Source organism: Crocodylus porosus, unplaced genomic scaffold (assembly GCF_001723895.1).
Source record: "Crocodylus porosus isolate Cpor-Errol unplaced genomic scaffold, CroPor_comp1, whole genome shotgun sequence".
NCBI classification, from domain to species: domain Eukaryota; kingdom Metazoa; phylum Chordata; order Crocodylia; family Crocodylidae; genus Crocodylus; species Crocodylus porosus.
This window is the reverse complement of record NW_017728947.1, coordinates 17,858,179-17,884,435: the sequence shown is the minus strand read 5'-3', so window position 1 is coordinate 17,884,435 and position 26,257 is coordinate 17,858,179. Positions and strand designations below refer to the sequence as shown.

The 26,257-nt window shown below is 40.4% G+C and overlaps 1 protein-coding gene across 2 annotated transcripts in view; it reads right to left on the bottom strand.

Annotated features, from left to right (window-relative positions):
- TEAD1 (TEA domain transcription factor 1) overlaps positions 1 to 26,257 on the bottom strand; it is a 150,759-nt gene that overhangs the window by 49,850 nt on the left and 74,652 nt on the right. The window contains exons 2-7 of one of the 2 annotated variants that reach the window (XM_019551497.1): positions 19,707 to 19,771; positions 14,414 to 14,476; positions 14,263 to 14,325; positions 3,192 to 3,326; positions 2,957 to 3,003; positions 1,536 to 1,597 (exon numbers count right to left, since the gene is read on the bottom strand). In XM_019551497.1, the coding sequence (XP_019407042.1) occupies positions 1,536 to 1,597; positions 2,957 to 3,003; positions 3,192 to 3,326; positions 14,263 to 14,325; positions 14,414 to 14,476; positions 19,707 to 19,771 (435 nt within the window). The remainder of the gene's footprint in view (positions 1 to 1,535; positions 1,598 to 2,956; positions 3,004 to 3,191; positions 3,327 to 14,262; positions 14,326 to 14,413; positions 14,477 to 19,706; positions 19,772 to 26,257) is intronic. The other variant, XM_019551498.1, reaches the window with a different exon arrangement.

Sequence of the window (26,257 nt, the reverse complement as noted above, 5' to 3'; positions counted from 1 at the left end):
GTTGAATCGTAACCTAAAATACTTCCTTTCTCTTTACGGTGAGAATATAAGGGAAGCGATTTGACCAAAAAAAGGACACACTGTCCACCAATAAAATTGATTTATCACAAATGAAAGAGTAACTGTGCCCTCTTGGTCCTGCCACTGGAAAGTCAGAGAAGGAAGATGAATGGAGCAAATGATCAGAGGACATTTGTGGAATTAGGCATGTCAGGATGTAGGATCCTCAGATTTGTAAATCTAGGAGAAAATTCTGAGTTCAGAATTGGTCAGCAAATCAGTGAAATTAAAAGAGGACTAGAAAACATGGTCCTTCTTCCTGGAATAGGCATCTGGTGTTGTTATTCTGTACCTCAAAACTTGGACAGTGGAGATTTAGGAAGCTTTTTTATACACTAAAAAAGAAGTTGGGGTGGGAAGGGAGGGGAAGTTAAGTACAAGGTTCAAGACTGGAATTGTTTAACTGTGAGTGAGGATTACAGTAAAAACCATTAAGTTGATGAATGTATGCAGTGTCAATAAATGGATTTCTAGAAAGGAAATCTGGAAGAAGAAACCCTGAAAATGTGCAAAATTTCTGGTTTTGAATGCAACATTTTATAAGTTAAGAAGACTTGCAAGTTTTTACTTGAAAAAATGGCTCCCATCTTTCAAATATACAAAATAGGAAGTTATAATACCAGAACAGCAGACAGAGGTGAGAAACAGGTAGAATAAGAAAATGTGGTGAGGGTACATTACTGAGCATCATTTGGTAGGCAAGCATTGGAATAGGTCACCTAGCAAAACTGGGAAAATCCATTCTTGAAAGTTTTCAAAAGCAGGTTAGACAGACACTTGGCTGGAATGGTTTAGTCAGAGATAATCCTGCCTTGAGCAGGGGGCCTGATGAGATGACATTGCAAGATCCCTTCTAGCCCTACTTCCCTATAATCCTATTTCTTCAGAAATGACACTGAGTGTAACTAGCAGTGGGAAACCATGGCAAGAGACGGTAGAGGAAAACGAGGCTTCCAGCAGCCAAAGGATTGCTTGCCAGTTCTGAATAGACAGATGCTCAGGAAGCAGATGGCAATCAAGTGTATGTGCGGTATATGGATTACACCTTTGAAACTGAGCACATGTGGCTTTGGAAAAATTTTATTCCTGCCCTGAAATAGAGAGACATATTTTCACAAGTGAAAGAAGCATGGTTGAAACTTTAAATTCTCATCTGCATCCCATTACCTATTATGTTCTTTACAGGTCGTTTTGTTGCCATAAGCTGAAGTTCAATCAAGAACTATGATTTAGCACCATAGAAAATACTGGCACATATTCTGGTGATTGGTTAAAGGAAAAGTCTCTGCTTCCCAAACAGTGAATTTTCTTCATAGTGAATCAACTGCTAGTACATTAGTGTCTGGTCAAAACACGGCAGAGTCTAGATCCCAAATATTGGGCTTTGTGCGGCACAAGAATTAATGAAACACATCCATTACTTTTCCCTATGCACTTCAGCACTACTTAGAGGAGACCATAAAATGGAAAGTTACCTGATATAGGAGCTGTGACTGATGGCTGTATAGGATAGGCCTGCTGAACGAATGGCTTTACACTGAAATAAACAAGGAAAAGAGGGAGGAAAGGGAAAGGAGAAAGAAAAAAAAATATAATCACATAAAATGCAATTCCCATATTATTCAGCTAGAGTCACAAAGTGTAAGCAAAAGTATTGTTGGTACGCTTTTCTAAAGCATCCATCTCTTTCCTAAGTGTGTGTTTAAAAGATGGGCAATAAATGGATTATCTAGAGAGGAAGCAGTCTCTAGAGTAACAGCCAATATTTTAAAACAAAGAGTCTAATTCACAAGTTATTGAGCTTGACAATATTCACTTATGTAGCACCGAATTACTGTATGACATTCTATGGCCTGTTACGTAAGGGGTCAGACTAGATGTCAGGAAGCAGCTGCTGTGACCTCCTACGATTCCAGAGCATACTGCATGGAAACACTTCTACTGGCATCAATGGACCTTGGATAAAGCCATAAAGAAAGCATGGAAAAGGTGATCCAGAGGTACTTCTACTTTCCTGCAGGGCAGGGGGGAGGAAGACAATCCAGGTATAAAGGTCCCAGGACAAAATTATTGGCACCAAGGTGTTACACAGCTGCAAACCCTACTGCAGGCCCTTCATGCAGTGGAGGCACCTGAAGTGGTCGTCTCCTGCCCTAAAGTAAAATGGGAGTTTTAGAATGGCTTTTCCTCCCACATGCCTTACGTGTTAAAATGGGAATGGAAAGATCTGCGGTAGAAATATACATATATACTTTATAGGTAGGTAGTTAGGTAGATGTATATAATGTTATTATAATATAACATAACATATATTATTACACACACACACACAAACACATACATATACATACATAAATACATACACACATATACATATAGCCCCTGCTATGTACAATTCTACAAGGGGTTAAAAGCAGTACCATAATAAGGGGGCAAGCAGGGCAACTGCCCCAGGTGCTGAAGCAAAGGGGTGCTAATAGGTGCTGCCCAGCTGGGGTGGGGCATGGGACAGAGCTGCGAGCAGCTCATTTGGGGGTGCATGGGCATGGAGGAAGGGTGGCACCTGCCACTGCATGCACCCCTGGGCAAGCACTGGCAGAGGGGCGTGTGCCCCCCAGATCTGTGCGCAGGGTGAGGTTCGGCTGCCACTGCAGGATTTGCCCTAGGCACGAAACTTTCTTGCTATGGTACTGGTTAAAAGAAAGGGCTTGTCCACAGCTGGTGCCTAGTTTCTGCCCCTTGAAAGTTTAACAGAAGTTAGTGTAACTATAAAGGGTATTCCTTTACATGCAATTATCCGACTTTTTAAAAGTCAAAATATTTTCCTTAGTATCTTTTGTCAGTGAATCCCAGTGACTCCCATACAGAGAAGAACATCCATAATCTGCAGACTTACTCTTGCGAGGATCCAGGCTGCCCTGTTTGTATCATTCCTGGCCAAAACTAGAGGTGAAATAAAAAAAAAGTTGCTATTGTTTTCTTTGTAGAATACTATTACCTATTATAGATAAAAATATTTGCTTTGCAAAAGCAGACAAAAATACAATTTACACACCAATCCACTGATCTAGCCTTCATTTCCTACTGATCACTGTTAGAAATACTTTTATTGGAGTTGATTAACAACTTACCCCAGGTGCACCAGGAAATGTAGGACGGGGAATTCCTGGCAGGCCCAACTTGTTGTGAATAGCAGTAGCTGATACTATCTGAGCTGATGACATTGCTGCCATGTGTTGGAGTGCTTTGTCCTTTGCAGTCTGATCCTTGAACATGACAATTACATGGAGTCTTAAACCATTTGACACGACAAATCGTGTTACATAAGTGCAGCTACAAGCACATAACTAACACTTAAAAAGCCACACAGAAAATGCAAAAATAGCAAACCATGCAGAAAAATATAGCATGAAAGCTAATTACACCCAAACTATCTCAAAGCAAAAATTCTCCTGTCAGACAGGCACAGTAGGGATGAACTCTTGCAATCTGCTTGACATGCACGGAGCTCTGGGAGAGTACATTGTGGCTCCAACCTTGCACTTATACCCATGCAGGTATGTATATATTTTTGTCCACGCAAAACTCCACTGATTTAATATATCTTTGAATTCAGTGGGGGTCTGCCTGCGTGGCTCTGTTTGCAGGATTGAGGTCTAGCAAAGTTTAGCTTTGATTATTAGAAAAGTTTGCCTTTAGAATGGAAAACTTTTAAAGGAAAACACAGAAATACAGGAACTTGTGAATACTGCTTTATTTTTCTTTGTAGGTATTTCAAATTCTTTTCTCCATTTTTTTTTCTCCAATTTATCATAAAAATAAGGAAAAATATTCTGTGGTTTCTAATTTGAGATTTCTATTTACAATTCTCCTTGTTACTTTTAAATCATAGAGCTACAGCTTTTAAAAAAAACCCTGTGTTACTATAGCATTTCAATGCTCTGGTCCCAACTCAGGACCTCATTGTGTACAAATACAGAACAAGAAGATGGTCTCTATCCCAGCAGGGTTAGGAAAATAGATATTTTAGGGCACAACACAATAGGTAAGCATAAACTGTTACTGTATGGCCACAGTAGGGCTATTCATTTAGAAATGCTGTACTAATTCAAGTGCTAATGTTTAGGTATGTGGCTTACACTGAAGGAACACAAGCAGTATTAGGCAACTTCATATTCCCAAGCAAAGTAGCAAGCATGCTGGCAAGGGATGCATGCTTTTATTTATGGTAGATGAATTTGCATATACGTTCCTTCTCAAGCTTATAGGTAGTAGTAGTACGATAGGTGAGCAGTTTCTTCCTTGGAATAGCTCCTTTAGAAACAGCGCAGGCTGAAAGTACAGTAAAAGCTAGCCAAAAATTCTGCCAAGCACAGCTGAAGTACATAATACCTGGTTTAGTTAAAATACTTACCATGCTTGTTACCTGGATACAACAACAAACAGTTTGTTAAAATGTTTGTGTACAATAGCAGGTTTTTAGTAAAATACTCTATAGTGTAAGAAGAGAAAAAGGAAGAACATTTTGCTCAATCTTAAATCTTAGGCATAAGCAAGTACATCATTTGCACCAAGGGACTGATTCATTAAAACTAATAATAAAAATATCCTCCCTCACTCTCAAGAACAGCAGATCCTAGCTGAAGGGTATCAGTCCTGAAGTACATTTCCCTGAGCTCTGTGGCACCCTGAGGAAGCTCCTCTGTTGGATAAAGCTTTACATATTTGGTCCTCTGTTGGTTTATTAGGGCAGCAGGTGGAGCAGGGGAGTAATTGTTCTCAGTAACTCTGCGCCCTTCAGGTTTAAAGGCTGAAATCTGAGAAGGTGTTAGTGCTTTTAGAGGCAATATTAACACCTGCAGACCCATCTGTACCTACTCCTGCTAGTCCAATTTAGGGAACAGTGAGTGTGCAACACAGCTTCTGCAAAAGCCACAGTTAGGGATAAATGGACAGCAGGTCTCCTATAAAGGGGGCACAAGGAGTCTGTTCCTTAAGATATATGTAGCTTTCAAGAAATCTTCTGGTTTAAGGGGCCAATCTCTTTAACTGTTCCACACAGTGAGAAAGAAACTCTGTAAATGAAAACTCATGTAAAAGTAAGAATATGGCCCTCAAGCAATATCTGTGGTTTCCTTAATTTCTGACTTAAAGACTGTAGGCCCATATGGAGTCCCATCCACCGGTCCTTACTTAGGCACATCCCTAAAATCAGGTTTGAAGAAGTCAACACTTTAAATCTCATGTACAGTTGGCTGAATCTTTGCAAAAGCAAACATGCAGAAGACAGCATTATCTTGTATGTGAAGTATGTGAGCCAAGTAACACAACATATACACAAACTTCTTGATCCTAGTAACCTCCTGAACTAAATGAACTCTGCTCTTGTGATTATCATGTCGTCACCAGAAACTCCTACTGTGTTTCTCGTCTAATTGCCAGCAGTTTCCTGCACAGCTTCTTCTCTTGTATATAAAATAAATCCAGTGCCATCATGGAAAACAGTGCTTCTCAACCAAGGTGCTGCGGCACCGTGGGTGGCTTCGAGATCCTCTCAAAGTTAGTATGATTAGGTATGTAAACGTGATTCACAAGATAAACCCAGAGATTGCAAATGCAGATCCATAGTGTTAATAACAGTCTGATCTGTTGCAGTCTTTGTGAGTTCTTTGTAACAAAACAACTGCACTATTAGTTTTCAAAAAAAGAGTGAAAACTAAAGAGCTGGCATTTTCAGAAGGATGCCTCAAGTCTAACGATGGATGCCTTGAGTCCAAAAATGTTGACAACCACTGATGTAAAGCCAAGTGCTCGGTCCTTCTAACTTTCCCAAACCTACACTGCTCTGATCCTGCCATGTCTTTGTTATACATAATGGAGGTAAATATTTAAATGCATGGCTTGGGATAGAAATGCATTTCTGACCATTACTCATGCCACAGTGAATTGAACTCTCACAAACAAACAATAATTAATTAAAAAACCCAAAAAAACAAGCTTTGAGAGATTTTCATTTTCATATACAAGTTTGCTCTACATATGAGCAAGTGCCAAAATAACATCTGTAGTTGGTTGGAAGGCCGCTATGCTTTATTAGTGATATGACTATTGCATTAATGAATTACTGGAGCAGTTGTAGTGAATATACAATGGAGAGCATATTTAAATTATTTTAGAAGCCCCAAAAGAAGAAATTATTTAAAAAAAAATCTCATTATGGCATGAAGTCTCCAAATAATTAAGATTATTTGTTGCTGCTCTGTGCTGCTAAACTATTTGCATTTTTGCAGTGGCAATTAATTTTAAACACTTTGAATAGGTACATTTTTAGTCAGGTTGACAGATGATAAAGGTCAGAACTGATGAGATGGCAGGAAAACAGTCCCAGGAGTAGAGCAGTAATTCTCAACCAGGGTGCTATGGCACCTGGGGTGTCTTAAAATTTTTTCAAGGGTGTTGTGGAGTATCATGCAATGTTAGCACTATTAGGTTTGCAAACATGTTTCACAAGATAAACCCAGGAATTTCAAATAGAAATCCATAGTTGGGGTCTTTCTGAGCTCTTTGCAACAGCAAAAACTATTTTTCTGTAGTCAAAAAAGAGTGAAAACCGAGAGTTGGTATTTTCCAAGGGATTCCTCAGTGCTACCCAGGAGTGTCACAAGTCTAACAAGGTTGAGAACCACTGGAGTAGAGCGAGAGTCTCACAGACTGTTGAAAGTCTCTATTGTCCTATTTTTAGTTGGTTTAATTAGATTTAAGAATTCTACCAATATAAAAATTAAATAGAATTCAGCCATTTTGGGAGTTAGTGCTATTCTAGACTTTGGCCTTGTCTTTGGCCCTGCACAGTTTGTTAAGATTATGAGAAAGGCAGCTTTTTCATAGTTAAATAACGCCTTCTTACACTACTTTCTCATTTCAGAATCAAATACAAGTCGACAAGAGGCCATGATTTAAAATGATGCTGAGTATTCTTTCCTCCAGTAGAAGTCAGTGAGAGCAGCAACTGACCTACACCTGTTCATTTAGGCCTAAGACACTAATCTTCCAAAGATTCAAAGAAAATCTCATTTTGAGATTTATTTTTATTTAAATAAGGGTATGACTTGCTGTCCTTATCTAACATTGCTTATTTCCCCCTCAGAAAAAACAAACTCAACACAGAGTATACAGCCAGACCTAACTTGCAAAATAAGTAGAAAGGGAGCACTTTATCTGCCTAGGGGAAAGCACAGTAAATGATTAATAATACCACAGCAACATTACACAAGATAGAAAGTGAAGACAGCTTTATCCAATTAAAACTGCAGGGGGAATTTATGCAGGCAGCTTACAATAATTACCTGAGCTGGAATTTGGCCGGGACAAATAGGTAGCACCCCTGCTTTGAAAGAGAATGCTATGGGGTCTTCAATGGCCTCAAGTGGTTAGGAATGTAATTTTATAACTTGCCTGAGACAGGGTGCCTGCTTCTGCATACTGCTATATAAATCTGAAATAAGGCCCCTAAAATCCATGAAGTTACTCAACTATATAACGGCATACGTTAAAGCCTCAGAGGGAAGAGTGTCTCCAGCTGCATCAACACCATTACTTCCTGCAGCAGCTTAAGGTATTCTTTAAATGTGTCCCATCCAGAACTGACCTGGCCTAACCTTACTTAATTTATGAACTCTGATGGGATTGCTGCTGCCAAAGAATGACACCCTGGTAAATCATAGATTGCAGATGTCACTTTTAAATCAATCTCTCTCTCCCATTACAGAATTCTGATAGTTGGAGATATATATATATATATAGGAGCATTGGGCTGGCTTTTCAGATGACAACCTGGGATAATTATGCTAAAGTCACTAGATTTTCAACAGTGTAAACACAATCAGAATCTGACTCATGGTATTTAGCAGACTTTACTTGTTAAATCTGTGTGTGCGCATGTGTGTGTAACGGGCAAGATGTAAGAATCTAGTATAGAAGGAAAGTACACCTTTTAATGAATCAGACCCTTGGGTTTTTAAATGCATTCATTTTGGTATAAATATAGTGTCACATTAGCTGAGAACAATTTCCCCAGATCATAAAATTACAATTTTTAAAATGCGAAAAGATCCCCACTTAGGGTGAAAGAAGAGTTTTACATGACAGGCACATTAGGATTCTTGCTTGACCTTTTTCATTCCAACATAAACAATAGAATAATTCAATTAATCAGTATAAACTAGTTCTACCACAAAAAAAACCTGTTATCCTAGAATGATAAACAGGACTATCAATACCATGTTGTCCATATAGATTTTGAATAATATCTAAGCATAAGAAAATTAAGCACAACAGAGGAACATACAAATTCAAGAAACCCTAAAACCTACACAATTATTTCTAAGACAAACCTTTTCTTGTAGGAGAAAAATATAATGTGATACAGAAGAAACAACAATTTGCTCACAAAATGGATATTACAGTAACACTAACATAAAATAGTTTCCTAATAAGCAATTTTGCAGATGTTATTTCTGCTCATATATTGTATTGATTCAAATAACCTTTGCAATTATTAGCTGCAGCTCAAAAAAGATAAACAAATCATGAAAATATACAATTGTTCTGGACAAAAGATAGAGAGCACTTGAATGTTTCTAGCCCCCATCTCCAATTTGCTTATTATTAGAGAAGACAGTAGTAAATACAAAAGCTGGCTATTTCAGCCAGGCAATAGCTAATGCCAAGAAGAGAATGCGCATTCAAAGCTGTCCCAACTTGCTGCCTAATGAGTAGCAATTAATCCATCTTATTGTATTTCAAAATGCTGAAGACTCCATTCAGATCAAAGGGAATTTTTCAAGGCTTTTATCATTGTTCATTTAAAAATTATAGAGCTATCTTTAGCATTCTATGATTGAAAACAATATTTTCTTTTTTATCTTTCAATGTAGAATGTAGAATAATGGATTTTAAAACATGTAATGTGTATGAACTGTAGGCATTTTAATGCTTCTTTTTGCTCTTTAATTAATCTTATACTATGAAAGAATACCTGAAATCAAAGTCAAAGAGACTCTTACTCAAATTATGCAGTCTCTTTCTTTATTTAAGCAAAACTCCTATTGACTTCAATAGCGGATACAAGGATTTGGCTCCACTACCAATGTGGAGAAAGCAAAGCAGAATTTTTTCCCTGATACAGTTGTTTCTTGGTCTTCAGAACAATGGGTTGCAGCCTTTCCCACCTGAGTAAGAGTACCTGTCTTCAAAAACAACTCCCTTATAAGTTCTGTCACAAAGGGCACCTATACACATGATGGACTGCTGCTCTGACCCGTGCTAATTACCATGTGTTGGAGCAGACTCAATTAATAGAGTCTGCTGGAGCATGCTAATTAGTGTCCTCCAGCAGCCTTGGCACCACGTGTATTCAGCGTCCTCTATTTCAAAATGGCAGCAGGGTAATTTAACATTTTAGCTCATCGAATGAACTTTATTAAAATGCCCCCACTGCCATTTTGAGGTGCAGGACACTGAATACACATGACACTATGGGTGCTTTAATTAGTGCGACTCTGAGAGAAAAGGCTGCAACCCATGTGAGAGCCGCTCTGATTAAAGCATTCCCCACCCCACCGCACGTGTGTAGATGCCCAAAGAATTTTCTCCTGCGCTCCGTTTCCAGACAAAATTTCCATCACTCTTTGAGTGAGGGGAAGATCAGGCCCCTAAAACTACATTATCTGATCTCCTGGCCTACAAGGAACTAGAATGTCAAACCTTACTGGCAATAGATCTGTGAGTCATTCTAGATTGGTGTCTCGGAGATGCAGTGTTAATATTAACAGATAAAACTTCTGCTCCTTGTAAGCTAAATTCCAGCAATTTGGAGCAGCTGTTGGCATACATTAAAGGCACACTGGCCCTGTCAAACAGACTTTACAGTGAGGAGGTAAGAAGTATCATAAGTTAGGTGAGCTTCAACATTATACCACCCATTTCCTAGGGCAATGATAGCTGGGATCCTGGCAGAGGATAATCGTAAGATCAGATGCCTTAAATTCCTTAGCAAGAGTGCCAAATATTCTCCTTATCATTAGCTTGGTTTAGATAAAGGGTAGGTAGAATGATCTTCCGGTTTAAATTAAACCTACAAGGTACCTTCAGATCCAAAGTTGTTTACTGTAAGACCAGGAACAAGGCAAAAGACCCATGTCTTGCTGGGATAAATAGTCAGACCCCTTGGCTGCCTATGCACATGCTTGTTGGCATTCTAATTAGAACATGTTGGAGCTGTGCTCCAATTAAAATACAGCATCACGTGTATTAAACCTTCCTGAATTTAAAAATAACCACAGGGCTCTTGTCGAATGAGGTTTAGATACTGCATCCTGTGGCCATTTTTAAACATGTAAAAACTTAATATATGTCATGCTGAGGCATTTTAACTAGAGTGGCTGCCCGGGAACCGCTCTAATGAAAACACCCCCCCCCAAACACCTGTATAGGCAGCCCTACAGTCCAACATAAGAGTTAGGCACGTCAAAAATTACTGGCCAAGAGATGGATTACAGCAGTGATTTGCAGGCTTTTTAGATTCAAGGTACTCCTCATTAGACTCAAGGCATCCCTCCATAACTTCTGTGAATTGAATGTTACCCCATTTCAAAAGCTGAATTATTTACTACAGTGCTTATGTCCTTGCAGAGGGCCAGGGCAGTGATGGTAGGGAGTGGCCAAGCTTGTGCTCATCTCCTCACACTTCCTGCAGTACCCTTCAAAGGTTGAGAATAACTGGACTAAGGGCTAGGGTAGTACATCTACCATAAAGCACCACCAGCCTGAAGTCCTGCATGCTCCAGTGCTGATTCAGTCCCAAATACCCCTAGAAACACCAACAAAGCAATTGCTGAACTGCTCCATAGAAAGTTACCAGGTTTATATGGGATACTCTGTAGTTGAAGCACGTTAGGGAACAGTTTTCTGACATGAGATGAAGAACTTGAGGAAGATCATCACTCAGGAATTGATCTGAATGAGTAGTTATGGACAGACAGAAAACATCCTTGGATTCTTTCCATTAACACGACTTTCTCTTCATGCAGTCATTACGAAATTGGAGGCATATATATTTGTAAGTGTTGACTGGTTCCCTGAATACTACCCAAACTATTCTATAAAAAAGTAATTCCTAGTATTAGCTCCATGTAGGACTACATGACTGGCCAACAATAGTTAATGCAGGGGCTGAGATACCAAATGAATAATATTCATTCTTATGTCAGATACTATGCATCCAGTTAGCTTTTACTTGTTGAGTGATGCTCAAAGGCATCTGAAAAAGATGATACTGCTGGTGATGATGCTCATATAGCAAACTATTAGCGCCTCCATGCCTACAAGAAACAAAATGCATAACCTCCCTGTTCTGGGGGACATTCCAGACTGGTGCTAAAATAGCACAGAAAGTAAATGTAAATTCCCTGGGTGCCAAAATCTATCTGGTTCTTCCATTCTAATCATTTCCTGAAGGTGATTTTCAGAGTATGCTGGGCAGTGTGGGTGGCTAGATGCAGAATTTTTTATTGCTACATGAATCAGACAATCCTTCTAATACAAAACATCTGGAGAAGTAAGATTCTTCCTAAAGCGCAGGTAGAATGATAGCTGCCTTGCTCACGGCAACTAGCTTCCCCCCCAAAATTTGAACTCCTCCGTTTTTGGGGAAAAAGAAATCTGTGGAATCTGCATTTTATCTGGATATGACTGTGCAGACATTATAAGAGGCAGGTACATCCAGCAGGCCTTGCTACTTAAACCTGTTAAGTTTAACAAGAACACAGCAGTGGTGGGCCATCTGCTTGGGAAGAATCATGGATGTGCTCATCCCCTCCACATGCTAGATACCCTTTGTTTTGGGGCGAGAGGTCAAATACTGTCACTGGCTCACAGAAACCAGCCCCATGGAGGCTAGGACACTGGAGATAAAATAAAACTGCTCCCATTAAGGGATGGGAGGAACAGGCAAGGTCTTGGGTTTCCCCTTCCCCTTCCTCTTAGTGAAAAAGGCTGGTTATATGATTTGTGAGCACAGCTAGTTATTTCTCAGAGCAAAATTTAAGAATGTGTTTCTCCAGCCTATTTTCTTCCTTGTGCTACTCTATTCACAGAACTTTTAGCAAATTTGAATTTTAAAGATACTGCCCCTTTTTTAAAAAAATGCTTTCTGTATCATTGCTACATATATTTTCCAGAGACCTCAAGGGACTATCTTGTGGAGAACTGTCAGAATTAGTAAGGCATGAAAGTGAAAGGAGCACCAGAACTGTGGAGTTAATTTCACTGGTCCACTATAGGGCTTCTTACTCAACTCTAAAAGAGCTGCAACCCACTATTCTGCACTCATCTGAGAAGAGTAGGCTTTAAAAAAAGCATTACATACAAGATGGATAATACTAATAATACTAGCAGGCTGGTCCCTTTTAGCACAGCACCTTAAAAATCAACAACCTTAGCAAAAACTTTTTTGATATCTAGTCATTGTAAATGCCTACAGAGTAGCCTAAGAAAAGGGAATATTTAAATATCACTGGGTTTTAGTTTTCTGCCTTGCTCTGTGAAAAGCTTCAGAAGGAATCATACAGCAGGTGCAGTAATAAAGAATAGTTCTGTTTTAAAATAGTGTATTTTCATATTTTAAGGCACTTTAGCTGGAGTCATAAAAAACATATTTATAACTTTTCCAAAAAAACTTAAGGACAACATTTTGTTAGGCTCCTAAATCTACATTCAGGCATCTACATAAGCTTCCTGATTTTCATAGTCCGGAGAACTCACAGTTCTCATCTAAGTTAATGGGAGCTGCAGGTGCTCAGCGTGTTAGAAAGTCAGGCCACTTAGGTGCCTTAATCTGGCTTTGGATGTCTAATTTTAGGCACCCAGGTTTGATAATTTTGTCTTACATTACTATACATCTCTGTATTATTGCACCGTTGGTTAAAAAGCAGTATGTTTAAGTCTTAGTTGTTCTTCATGAATCCCAACTGCTCAGCCAGTGCAGCTAAAAAGCCAGCCACCAACAGCCATACAAGCTTGCCAGCATGCTGCCCACTACATACTGAAAACCAAATGCTTCTGTCAAATAGACCTGTTATAAAGCCAGTCTGTTATTTAGACACTGTAGTTCCAGAACTGTGGTAAGCATCCACAGTGTTCACCACTTAGTACTATGAAATCACTTTCTGAAACATTTTGTTTTTCAGTTAGAACAAAAACAAGATTTGTCCTGTCTGAAGAAAAAAAAAACCAGCAAAAAGAAAAAAAAAGGAAGAGAAGTAAAAGATTTACATGTTTCTTTTTTTAAAAAAAAATCTACAACATCCTTGCATTATAAGTAATATTAATAAAAACAAAAACAAAAAACCCTCACAGCACAATACCAGATTTCCCTTGGAAATTTTTGCAAAGATGCTTATTAGTCATTTTCAAGAGGCTCCTTTTAGCCTAGGAAACTTCCTTATGGGAAACTGAAAAAATGGGGGCATGTACAATTTATTGAGTTAAAATAAACAAGCATATGTAATATTCCCTGAACATGATGCTGACAAACTCTCCAAAGAATAAATAAAATTAACATAAATGTTTTAAATTTGGAAAAGATGTTTTCAAGACAAATGTAAAGTATTTAATTTAAAAGGATACTAGACAGTACTCTGTAAACCCCAGCCGACAGTTTCTAGATAAACTGTGCTGTCTGGTGTTTAGAGCAAATAATCTATTTGTAAGTATTCGTGAAAGCATTTCAAAAGCACCGAATAAAAGCATTTTGAAAAAGAAAAGAAGCATCACAATTCCAATTACTAATATAGAAATGTTTTTTTGTGTACAAGTGCACAAAAAAACCTCCTTTTATTTAAATACACTAACAATCTACCACTAAACTGTTAAAAAACTAATGTGTTAAAAAAAACAATCATGTTTAGGTGCTGAGAAGTTGCAAAGAGTAGCTCACTTTGCATTTGAATAGGGTTAAAATAATATTTTTGATGTGGATGCTAGTGCAGAAATCAGAGATTAAACACAGAGAAATGTAAACAGCTACCACATGCAAGAAAACTAGGTTACAAGAATCACAGCACCAGGCATTCACCAATCACCATGGAAAACAGGAAGTGAAATGCATAGCAACCACAAGCCCAAAAGCAGAAAAGCGCATACCTTCAGCTTGGAATGAAAATCACGAGATTTCCTTCTGGCAAGAACCTGAATGTGACTAGACACCTGCAGGGTAGGGGAAGGGAGGAAACAAAGGAAAAGCCTGTAACCATGGAGATGAAAAGCCCCCTACAACTGGGCAAGCCAAACGTACCTTAATGGCGGCTTGAATTTCTCGAACTTTCTTTCTTGCTAAGACCTGTATGTGACTAGACACCTACATTGTTCAGATTTATAAAAAAAAAAAAACAAAAGAAAAACAAAAAGGAAATCAAATTTAAAATATCTATTTTTTAAATTACTTTTTTTCTGGGGGAGGGGGGGAGTTATTTGCATCTTCAGTAAGCTCTGCTGTTAAAGATACCACATTCCCAGCCAGATACCAAGCTCTAGCACCAAGGCTTAAACAATATGGGTCATCACTGCAGTGACTTGATTAAACTTTTTTCTTCTTAATGTATTAAGTTAAACGTTCTGTTATAAAAGAGAAGTGATGACACTGTTCAGGATGCAAGGTGGACCACATACCCACTGTTACGAACTGTACAAATCCCATGTGCAGATGAGTAGCCTTTACTCATTCAAGGAGTCATAGTCAAACGGACTACTTGCATGAGTAGGAACTACCCACCTCTGCAGGGCATACAGAATCAAGCACCTGGCAGTTTTCAATATTTGATGTGGCACCATAAAATATTAGAAAACATTGATCACATTCTTCAGCCTGCATTTTGATCCCATTAACAGCTCTACATTTTGCAGCAACTGATAAAATACTGACATACTACAGATCTCAATGAAACATACTGTAAAACTGCATTTCTTCATAACCTGAACATCAATCACATGTCTACAAGACTGATGTAATGGAAGCAGAGGCAACAACTTTGAAATCAACCAATACAATGCCTGAATTTGGCCCATTATCTTCACATATTTAGTTTCAATGATAAACGTACTAGTATGAAACCCAGTCCTGCGCCAGATTGACTTTACTGGAAACTTTGCCAGTGCGATGACTGAATGATCACGATCTGTGACTTACATTCATGTTTGCTCAAGCATGCATTACAATCCATTACAATGGGGATGAAAATGGATTAAATTATGCAAGCTGCTGAGCAATTAAACTATTAAACATTCACAAATACAATATTTTTAAACTGCAATAACAACAAAAGCTAATAGAGAAATCTCTCACTTGCATTATTATAATTGTTACCACTGCTGCTGCTGTTGTAGCTGTATTGTCTGCAAGTTTGAACTACTGAACTAAAATCAGAGCCGAGAGTGCTGGGAGCTGTACATAAACTGAGTTGAAGACTATCTCTGCCCTCAAGAGATTATAATGCAAATAGGCAAGCCAGACAAAGGACACAGAGAAGAGGCATTCTTATTCCCATTTTATAAAAATTCTGTGGTCATTGTACCTTAAAGCAACTCACAGTTCTTAGGGCAACAATACTCCACAGCAGTGTCACTAACCGGTGAATCGTGATCTACCAGTCGACTGGGGAGCACCTGACAGTCTCTCTCAGTCTGGCAAGCCCCACTCTAGACTGAGGTCTACTGTCAGAGGCTCAGCGATCGGGAGCGGCAGGACATACAAGCGGCAAGACGCACATGGCTGGGCTGAGCCACAGCTCCCTGCCACCAGACCTGGTTGGGTGAGTTGGACAATCCCCCTCCATGCACCCTGCCACCAGGTAAGTGGAGGTCTAGGTGGGAGGGCTGAGTACAGGGAGCTTGTCCAGGTGCATGGGGGAGGGGGGGCTCCCACTGCTGAACGCACCCTGGCAGAGGCCTGGGGGGGTATGTGCCCCCAATCTGTGCACACGGCAAGGCAGCTACCTCTGCAGGCTAGGCTTTGTGCCCCAAAATCTGCTGCAGCTAGCCCAGGAGTGACCCAACACCATGTGCATCGTGCCGCTGGGCGGGCAGGGGATAAGGCTCAGTCCAGCGGTGAGAGACATGTAGCATCGAGCTGCTCCTGGGCCAGCTGCAGTGGGGCATGGGGCGCAAAGCCCAGCCCACAACTACAGCTGCCTCCACTGCACAGACTGGTGGGCATAGGCCACCCCAAATGCCAGGCAGCGAGGGCAGCTGCAGCATGAGTGAGACAGGGAGTGTGGTTGAAACAGGGGCAGGCCCTATATAGGCAGGTTACAGGGAAGAGGTGGGGGTACACAGCCCAGGACGGCAGGGGGGCACATGCCCCCAGATCTGCACACCGGCTGGGCCAGCTGCCACTGCAGGCTGGGGCTGGGGTCGCACCAGGCTCTTCCCGGGAGTCTTGCCTGAGCTGCGCTGAAAGCCAGGGCCTGTTTATGCCACAGGCCCCAGCTGTGCTGCACCTCTGAGAAAAGGCACTACTGCTGAGCACTGCCACTGTCCCAGTGCTGATTTATTACTCTGAACTGCCTGTCCTGAGCTGGGGGTGGCCTGTGTCAGCAGTGCAGCACTGGGGGCAGAGGCAGAACTGAAGTGGGGCAGCTGCCTGGGAGCAACACCTCAGGCCAGGTGGCAGCACCCCTGGGCAGGTGCCCCACTCCAGTCCTGCCTCCATCCCCAGCACTGCACAGCTAACACAGGCCACCCTCAGGTCGGGACCAGCAGCTCAGAGCAATAAAGCAGAAGTGGGACAGCAGCAGTGCCTGGCAGTGGTGTCTTGTTCAGTGTGCAACACAGCCAGGGGCCACCGCTTGCGGCACAGCTTGGGCAAGCTCCCCAGGAAGAGCTTGGTGCTGCCCTGGCCCCAACCCACAACAGCAGCTGGCTCAATCGGCATGCGTATCTGGGGGCATGCCTCCCCCTGGGCTGCGTGCCCACCCCTTCGGCGCCCTGCCTGTGCCAGGCCTGCCCCTTCTCCAGTCATACTCCCTCTCACGGCCATGAGGTGGGGGCAAACTGAGGCCCAGCAGAGAGGGAGGAAGCAGAGCATGGACAGAAGCAGGGGCTGGGGAGAGTGGGGGACAAGCAGAGTGCCGGGGCCCCCCCAGGCCTCCACTTGTCCCACCACCTGGCTTGGCCAGGGCCCCACTCAGCGCAGCCCTTGCTCCTACCTATGCCCCACTCCCTCCCTCACGGCTGGGGCTTGATCTTCCCCCCTACCGCCAGGACCCTTTCCACTCCCCCCACCCATTCCCCCACAGACTTAAATGTGGGGGGGGGCACACCGCCCAATAATTTTTTCTCCCTTTGCCGCAATCTGCTCCCCCATTCCCTAGTCGCAGACTGACCTGAAGGGGTGGAGGTGTGGCAGTGGCACACGGTAGATCTTGGTTTGCTTTTTAATTCAAAAAGCGATCTCCAACTTAAAAAGGTTGAAAATATTGGAGACCACTGTTCTATAGTGTTTAAACAGAGCCTGATCCCTGAAGGCCAACTTGGATAAAAGTCTTAACGAATTCTCAAAACCAAAGAGTGTGTATTTAAATTAAACATTGTTATAGTCCAGTATACATACTGGATTTTGAAACATTTTTATTTTTCTCATCTAGGGGTGACAGTGGAGATCTGGGTTTCCCCTGCACATATACTAACACTATTGCATTTTTCAGTTTTGTTAAAGAATTCTCAAATGCAATGAGAATCAAACCTTATGAAAACAGCAAGAAGTATTTTGTACATGTGTGTAGGCATGACCAGGTCTCAGCTCATATAAATCATCATGGCTCTCTGAGCTCTAAAGAAGCTATTTCCAAGTGAAATGTGCTTAGAAATATTTTATAAAGGAAACATTTCAGATAGGAGACACACATAGGGTCCCACGCCTCTCTATGCACACATGGCTCCTGTGCCATTCCTGGCTCGAATGTTTCAAAACTGTGCAGCTCCTCTAGTGCCAGACAGGGGTGCTCGAGGAGCCAGCAGCAACTGATGGCTCCTTTTTCCACCCTCCCTTCTCCTCTTTCATAGGGACAGGAGGTAGTCAGGAGGATATAGCTGAGAACACAGAGAAGTGATTTAAGTTTGTGGGGGGTGGGGGGAAGGGGAGGGAGTGCCCAGGTCTCAGCAGGGTCCCAACAGTGCCCCAGGACTCAGAGACAGATAGTAGGGAGGCTGTCCACCCCTATTTCCCTCCCTCCCTGATCAGGCATAACAAGTGCAACACTCCAAAATAGTACTTCATTTTGGGAGGTACTATTTTAGAAGGTTTCAGCCACTTTTGGAATGTTTCAAAGGGCTTGTATGTGTGTCCTGCTGACCCTTTGGAACATTTCAAAGGCATCTGAAACGTTTTAATTGTTACATCTGTCCACACCCCTACAACAGCTGAGGATCCAGGCCATGTAGTTTAAGGCTTCCAATCATTCTGCACTCTCAGTTACACCTGCGCAACTCCCAAACTAATGAAGATTGCACAGGCATGAGAAAGCAGAACTTTGGATATTTGGATTTCTTTGCCTATGTATTGTTTATGCCTTCTCTACTTATTGCAGTTTCTCTCATTTCTCATGGGGGTTTTTTGTTCTTTAAGTTTCTTCCTACTTGACCAATGACATTATCCAAGTGAAAATGTCACCCAATTCAGAGCACTTTAAATGTGAGCCCTGGCAGCAGACATCTTTATTTGTGTTGAGTCAGCATTACATGCTATAAAACATGCATACCATGCATGGGTAAAAGCCTTTGCAAGACGCACTGAGGGGGAGAACTAGAATCTAACGCTCAAAATTAAAGTAGTGAGTGGGATTCTGTGATTTGCAAGCTTTTTAAAAAACTAACACACTAGTAACCAAAACGTAAATTACACAAAGATTAAAGTGTGTATCTGCAAGACGGCTAATCATTGTGGGTATAGAAAGTAAAGGATCTAGTCATATGAGATAACTTAATGAATATGTAATAATAATCAGAAACAGACTAAAGACTAGTTAGGGGTTTATGCTGACTTGCTTACGAATGAAATCTTCCTGTGGTTACAAATCAAGAGAACAAAGTCTCTTCTCAGACAACTCTTTTCTTCCCCTCTCTAACAACTACTGATCAGGAATGGGGCAAATAAGTAGAACAAATTTTCTGAATCCTTTCCCCTTTTGCCCTTCCCCCCCAAACACACATCTAAGGCTACTTAGATGAAGTAACTAGACATTTAACCAGATATTTGGTTGTTCCATTATTGATCGTATCAGAATAACTACATTCTATCATCCTCTTTATAGAAGATTAATGCAAGATGCTTTGTTTGTAGTTTGACTTACAAAACATTCTTTTCACATTCAGGGAATAATAGCTACATATGTATGAAAGTTAATTTAAAATATGCCTAATAATGGTCACTGAAATGATGAAAACATAACAAACAATAACTTTTTTTTAAGCAGCGCAGAGTCATGAACTCAACATATCATCTCATCAGAGCTGAAGCACAGACAGCCACTGCAGCCAAAAATGCCACATTTTGTCATTCTCTGACATGCATAGTTTCCCATTGGATTGTTTACCTGTTTCCTGGTCCGCGTCTTTCCCGTTCTAAGTTTGATGTATCTGGCTATCAATTCATTCCTACCTGAAACAAAAAAGTATTTACAATGAGGCCCAAACAGCAACAAGCGTACAAATGTATTGCTCTCAAATGGCGAATGAGATGATAATGTCATTTTAGTTCATATATTTTTCATAGGCAAAAGTGGCATTCTTCAATATTTTTTATCTTTTATTTTTCTCTTTCTAGTGCAAATTGGACATTAGGAATGTAATACATTCCTGTTCAAGCTGTACAGACACATGAATACCACCATCTCAGGTAGATCCAGATATTGGGGAGACACGTCCCTTCACCAGCAGTTGGGTTCATGCTTTCTACTGGCTGTAATACTGGAACCCCCCTGTTTGAGGAAAGAGAGTCCCACAGGGTCAAGACTTGCTGCAGATTTCCCAGATTCTATTACTGCCTGCCTGCCAAGCCACATGGGCCAAAACCTGGGTCTATACTGTCAGGCACCTGAAGAAGTGGCTAATTTCAAAAGGATCTACTATACCCTTCTCTACCTAACTTTCTTAACTCAGGACAGAATTCTGATAAGACAGAATTACGTGTTATGTTAAATTTGTTTGAAACAGTCAGCATTTCAGTTTCTAAAATGGCTGGGAGGCTTAGTTCCTAACCGAATAAACTGCAAACTTATTTTAAAATAATTTCCTTCTTAAATATTGCTCACAAGGAGGTCAGTGAAGTCTACATGAAGTCCTATTTTCACTTTATACTTTCCATAATCTGCATGAATTGGGACATGATAAAAAGATGGTATGTTTAAGTTAAAGTTAAAAGGTCTATTTGTATTCAGCATACCCAAAATGAAGTGTGGGTGTAGTGAGAATAAGGTGGCTAACGATAATATTGTAAGAGAAGGCTAAACGTTTGACTTTGAGAAACCAAGTTCTACCATCCACCAAGGCATTTTCAAGTTAACTGGCAGGGTGTGTGCTGAGAGGGTGTTCATAGCTGTTTTCTTGTTCATATTAGTTCACTGTTGTTGGATAGAATGGCAGTTTTAACAAGGCATCTGTTTTTCAATGGGTACTTCCTAAACAGAACTTGTATCACTATTAGTTTAATGGACTGTATTTTTAGTTTTCTTCTGTCTTGTTCTCTAAATGGAGGGGGGAGAGTGTCTCCTTGAGTAGAGCCTTCCTGGATCTTCTGTAGTTCACTGGCTTTTTGTGCTTGTAAACAGATACATACTGTATGAAATTCATACATATAAAATTCACTCTCTTTCTCTTCCCCTTTAGTTTGGGTCTGCAGCACATTAAGAGTTATTATCTGGAATAAGTCATTGCAGGGGTAATGCAACATGAGTGACTCTTTACAAAGACTCATAAGGCCGTATTTTAAGAGCCAAATGTTACATGAGCAAACAGTTACATACACACCTATATTTGTGTACACGAATCAGGCATTTCTACATAAAGAAATTTTTTTAGGTATAAATACATTTAAAATAAGTCCCTTTACTAATATTCTAGAAGATTAATGCTTTTCTAAAGCAAGTTTTCTACACCAGTTCTAGGCACACTCTCATATTAGATTTTAGAATGAAAATAGTGCTGGTATATAGAGGCTGGAAACTTTACTCAACATGTACGAAACCAAGAACTAAATCTATTCATCTGACCAGTGTATGCCAGCACTCTGAACCATGATGCCATTTTCAGCTAGATACCACAGACCATGTTTTGACTTCTTGCCAGCCTGAGAGCAAAGGGAGTATATATACAGCTGGCTTAGAGCCACAGGGCGTGAATTCAGCAGAACTGAGGATTCAGCCTGAGCTACCTACCCGCTTCTCTAAGCAAGGTTTCAATAATCAGAATGCACAAACTCATTAATAAACAGAAACTTTAAATTACTAGAATCACAACTCCAGAAAAGTATCCAAATTGGTCAATCTGAAAAGCAGCAATTAAACTGAAAATTGGAACCAGAAGATAGCTGGCCCATTGAAGTGTCTGGATAGCTAACTCTCACACAACATAAGCTCAAGTCTACCCTAAGCAGAGTAAATCAAGCAGGGCTAACATGATCTCTCCCTTACCATGCTAAGAACAGAGAGCAAGCAGATAAGGTAAATCAAGACCGCAGTCTTACAGATTTTCTATTGGCCATGGTTTTCAAGCACTGAAAAATGTGCTCCAAGTCTAACCAAAGTGGAAGACTCATTTAAATCTCAATAAAGAGTTTAATATGAGTGTAGCCATTGTCACCTGAGAAACCTGAACACCATTTTTTAGGCTTCACACAAAGCAAGATAAATATTGTCTGGCACATGAAAAGAACTAGACTTCTCCAAATCACAGTTTAAAGCCTTCATATTAACTGTTCCTCCAGGCTAAGCAGCAGCCAACCCAAAATAGCTGGCAGAAAAAGGATAAGCGAGGAGGCTTCTGCCTGCCTCAAGACCAGCTAAGAAGGCTTCCTGCCTGCTATGGAGAAGTCCCCCTCCACTATCATCTCAAGAAACAGGGAGATCTGAGAGTAGCAACCCCCCTTCAAGCATATCAACTCAAGAGTCAAACCACTCAAAGATCATTGCTAGGCTCAAAGGCCCTGCCTGCACCTCTTTCAGGCATATGGCACTTTGGACCACAGCTCCAAGCTGGGGTTCACAGCCTTGTATGCCCTTCTTTTAAAACAGTAGAGAGACCCACTTACTCCTCCACACCCCTGACTCCTCTTGCATACAAAAGCATCACACTGAAGTGCCCTCTGTAGCGGAAGGAAGACATTTATGATTTTAGTTAATATGGATCAGATTTAGAAGATTTCCTTTACAATTACGAGACTTAGTGATTTGATTTTACTTCTAACTGAAAAATTATGTGGAAGTTGACAACACTTGCTCAGGAAAGATTCCATGGAAAAGGAGACTTTCAACCCTGTTGATATACATATTGTTTCACTTATAAATCAGCACTACTAGGAAGTCAACCCCATATTTTCAGATACAGATTTAGGAAACAGCCTTTTTTTTTAATATAAGTTGATAACTACAGCTAAACTCCTTGTACCACTACTGTCCTCACAAAATCTTACAGGAAACTGAAATAACCAAGGAAAGGAGCCAAAGGGTTAAATGTTCTAAAAATATTAAAATAAAAACTGCACTGTAAAACTTCTAATTTGGGATTTTTATTGCAAGCACAAACATGCTGTAAGTACAAAAGTCGGGACTGTTGAGGGCTGTATTATAGGGAGATTGTGTATGAGTCAAGTGAAATTTTTTATGGTTGGGGGAAGTGAGAGATGAACTTACAATCGTAACACTATGTAAAAGCATTTTTTGGGTGAAAACAAAATTCTTAATAATTGTGGCACGAGCAGGTATTCTTTTGCAGTATATATTTACATACCTGCACACCCACAAACATAGAGATACCCATGAATGGAGAAACAGAGTGTTTTTAAATTATGATCAAACTTCTAATAGTCCCTCAAATCCCAAGGATTTTTCATAATTCACACTTGGCAATTCAGCTGGCATTCACTCACACTCTCTCACCCCGCCCCCCCCCCAAGTGCACTCTATGGCTTCTCTAAGACAGATGATCAGCTGCCATGGAGCTAAAACAATTTACACCAGTAATGGATTGGCCCCTTAAACTGTCAAGCCAGGTCGCTTTCCATTCTCTGGCCCTGATGTAGCACTCCAGTGTTATGCTAAAATCAGTGGAGTTATGCCAGCATTAAACTGGAGCAACATGGTGGTGAATTGCACCTTCTGGTTTTCTAGATGCAAGGCTGCATGGTGTTTCGGCCCCCCCATTTGAAATGGTAATGACACAAATAAAACCACTGCACTCAGAGCTCACAGTAATAGATGACTTCTAAATCCATATAATAACAATAAATAACTAATTAAACATAGAAAATTAAACCATTTAATAACCTGAAAAATCAGTCACTAATTTAAAAGAAATTCTCATATTCAGCAGCAAAATACAGGTAATGAGCAAATACGCAGAGATCCTCTTTTTTTTAATGGCTACATGCTGTTAATTGCCCCAAGCCCTTGGGAGTGAAGCACGACAAAGTACTTTAAAGCCTCATAACCATAACAAGATTTTCAGCAGGGCCTACTGGTTTGGGGGTACCTGAATTTTTGGATGTCCAATGTGACACCTCTAAAGGAGGCCTCATTCTGGGAAATGTGGGAACCGTTCCCGATGAAAGACAGCATGCCAAATACTGATCACCTTATACAAGCTCTTTCACTAGCTTTACTGGGCCCATTCGTAGGAGAGAGGCGAGCAGGACTTAGTGTCTTTGTTTTGTAGTGCAGCCAGGGTCTCGATTGGATCTCACTGTATTTCATGGGAATCTTTCCACAGACTTCAGCAACAGCTGGGCTGGGCTCTGTTTTTCTCTTTTTATCAAAAGTTTCGGTTCTGAGTGTTCCTTATTGATGGCAGGAGGGCTGGACACGCTCAGCACCTTGTGGGAACGCACAGCACATTGCAGGACCAAGTCTTAAACTTTTCCACTCCATCCCGTTGGAATAACATTAGGTGGTGGGAGCACTTGCACAAAAAGTTTCTGTGGTGTTTTCTGAAGACATTTGAAAGCTAAATTAGCTAACAAAAAGCCTCTTGTAGATAAAAGAGCTCTATAAGTCAACAACTGGTTAAGCAGTTTAAACCCATAAGTAAGACATCCTCTATTTAAACGTTATGGGCAAATCTATTTTAAGCTCTTAAAAATATTATGGGCAGGTGTTTAAGTCGTCCACATACTGAGTTTTGAGAAGGCTTAGGGTGGGGGGTTGGGCTCTGCTTCCTATGCCGGCAGCATTTTGTTCAGACAAGCTTACTGCAGAAGGTCATGTGACATAGGCCAAATAAACAGCATCTGGGGATTTTCAATTACAGACCTTCACCCAGCATGCCTGCACTGTAATCTCTACCAGATGAGGCTCAGGCCTCACTATTTTCAATAATTCACACACTGTGTACACATAACATGACAATAAGGGCATTCATGCAACCGCCTGATTCGCACATCAAAGCTCCCAAATGGCCAGCTGTAAGCATGCTTACTGCTGAATAATTCATTCTTTTCACAGGCTTGAAAAAACGCTCAGCAGGAGTTGGCAAGCTTGTGTTCTTTCCTGTGTGGTATGCTAAACTCAAATTTTGAAAGAGGTACAGCCCCACTAAAAAGAGTCAGAGATCCAACCATTTAAATGTACATTTGCGAGCGTTCAGATGGTTGCTTCAAAAAAAAAAAAAAATACAATCAATGGCACAAGCTAAATTTCTATGTGGGGGAGAGGCGAGATAAGACAAAACAGCCTACACATTTGAGGCAGGTGTTTAATAAAAATAAAACAGTGTTTTTAATGCAAGATTTCTGTATTACATAAATCAGAGGGACATAAATACCTCAGACTCACCAGATGCTTAACAGTTTACAAGTTCATATATCTAGCATAGGTTTTTTTCTAGTATTTTACACAGTGGGTTTTATTTAACACTTGTGTATAGGAAAAAAAGAGGAGAACCTAGACATATCAAAGACTATCTCGTAACTGCTGAGTGGAGCTCTCAGACATACAACCGGGTTGAACTCTCTTCTCTCTCTGAAGTTTCGCAGCATATGTTGAATTTTGCAGCTATATATTTTTGAACATTTAGCTCACAGAGTCCTTTCCAGATTCTAACAATCTTTTGATTTTATACTTTTATGCACTCTGAAATACAGTTCCTTTACGAAATTGCCTCCTTCATAATATCAAGCTTTCTTATCTGTCAATCAACACCAGAACCAGCAGGATCAACTAGTCATGACCTCCCCTTATAGCAAACACATGCTGCTTACCAGCTGTGGACTGTGTATTTTTACACCCTTTTCTCTATCATTCAGAATGGTTTCCTCTTAATCACAATAATCCCAGAAGTGCTAAAACATATCAATCGTCCTTTAAGCCCTGCCTACAAAAGGCCAGCCGTCCTGCCTTTATGGGCTTGTCCAACAGCAGCTGATACTTCATTCAACTACAAATCCAATTTAGCAGTTACAAGAGATTTAGCATCACTGGAAAAATATTGGTGTTGATCCTGCACTCTTAAGTCAGCAAATATTCCTTTGCCATATTGTTTTACTTTTTCTGTCATATTTGCACTTCTGCTAAATTTTTCTGAATGACTTCAGCAACAGAGTTTAACCTCTGAACTGACAATACTTAGGGTTAATCAAATAGAGATTAAAATTTACAACAATTATAGAAGCCTAAGACAACGAATAGTTCAAATATTAATAAAAATTAAAAGAAAATAAAAGAACAAGATCATTATTTCATTCAAAACTATACATAGCTTTATACAGGACTAACATGCCATGCAAAATGTTGCTTACTGTATGCCTGTGAGGAAAGTGATAGTAATACAGTAACTCCTGCATGTTTACTTTTTTAATTTATCAAATAATCTGATTAAAACAATTCCAGGATTTTCACTTTGGCTTTCTTTTCTGGTTTTTTTGGGTTTTTGTTGTTTT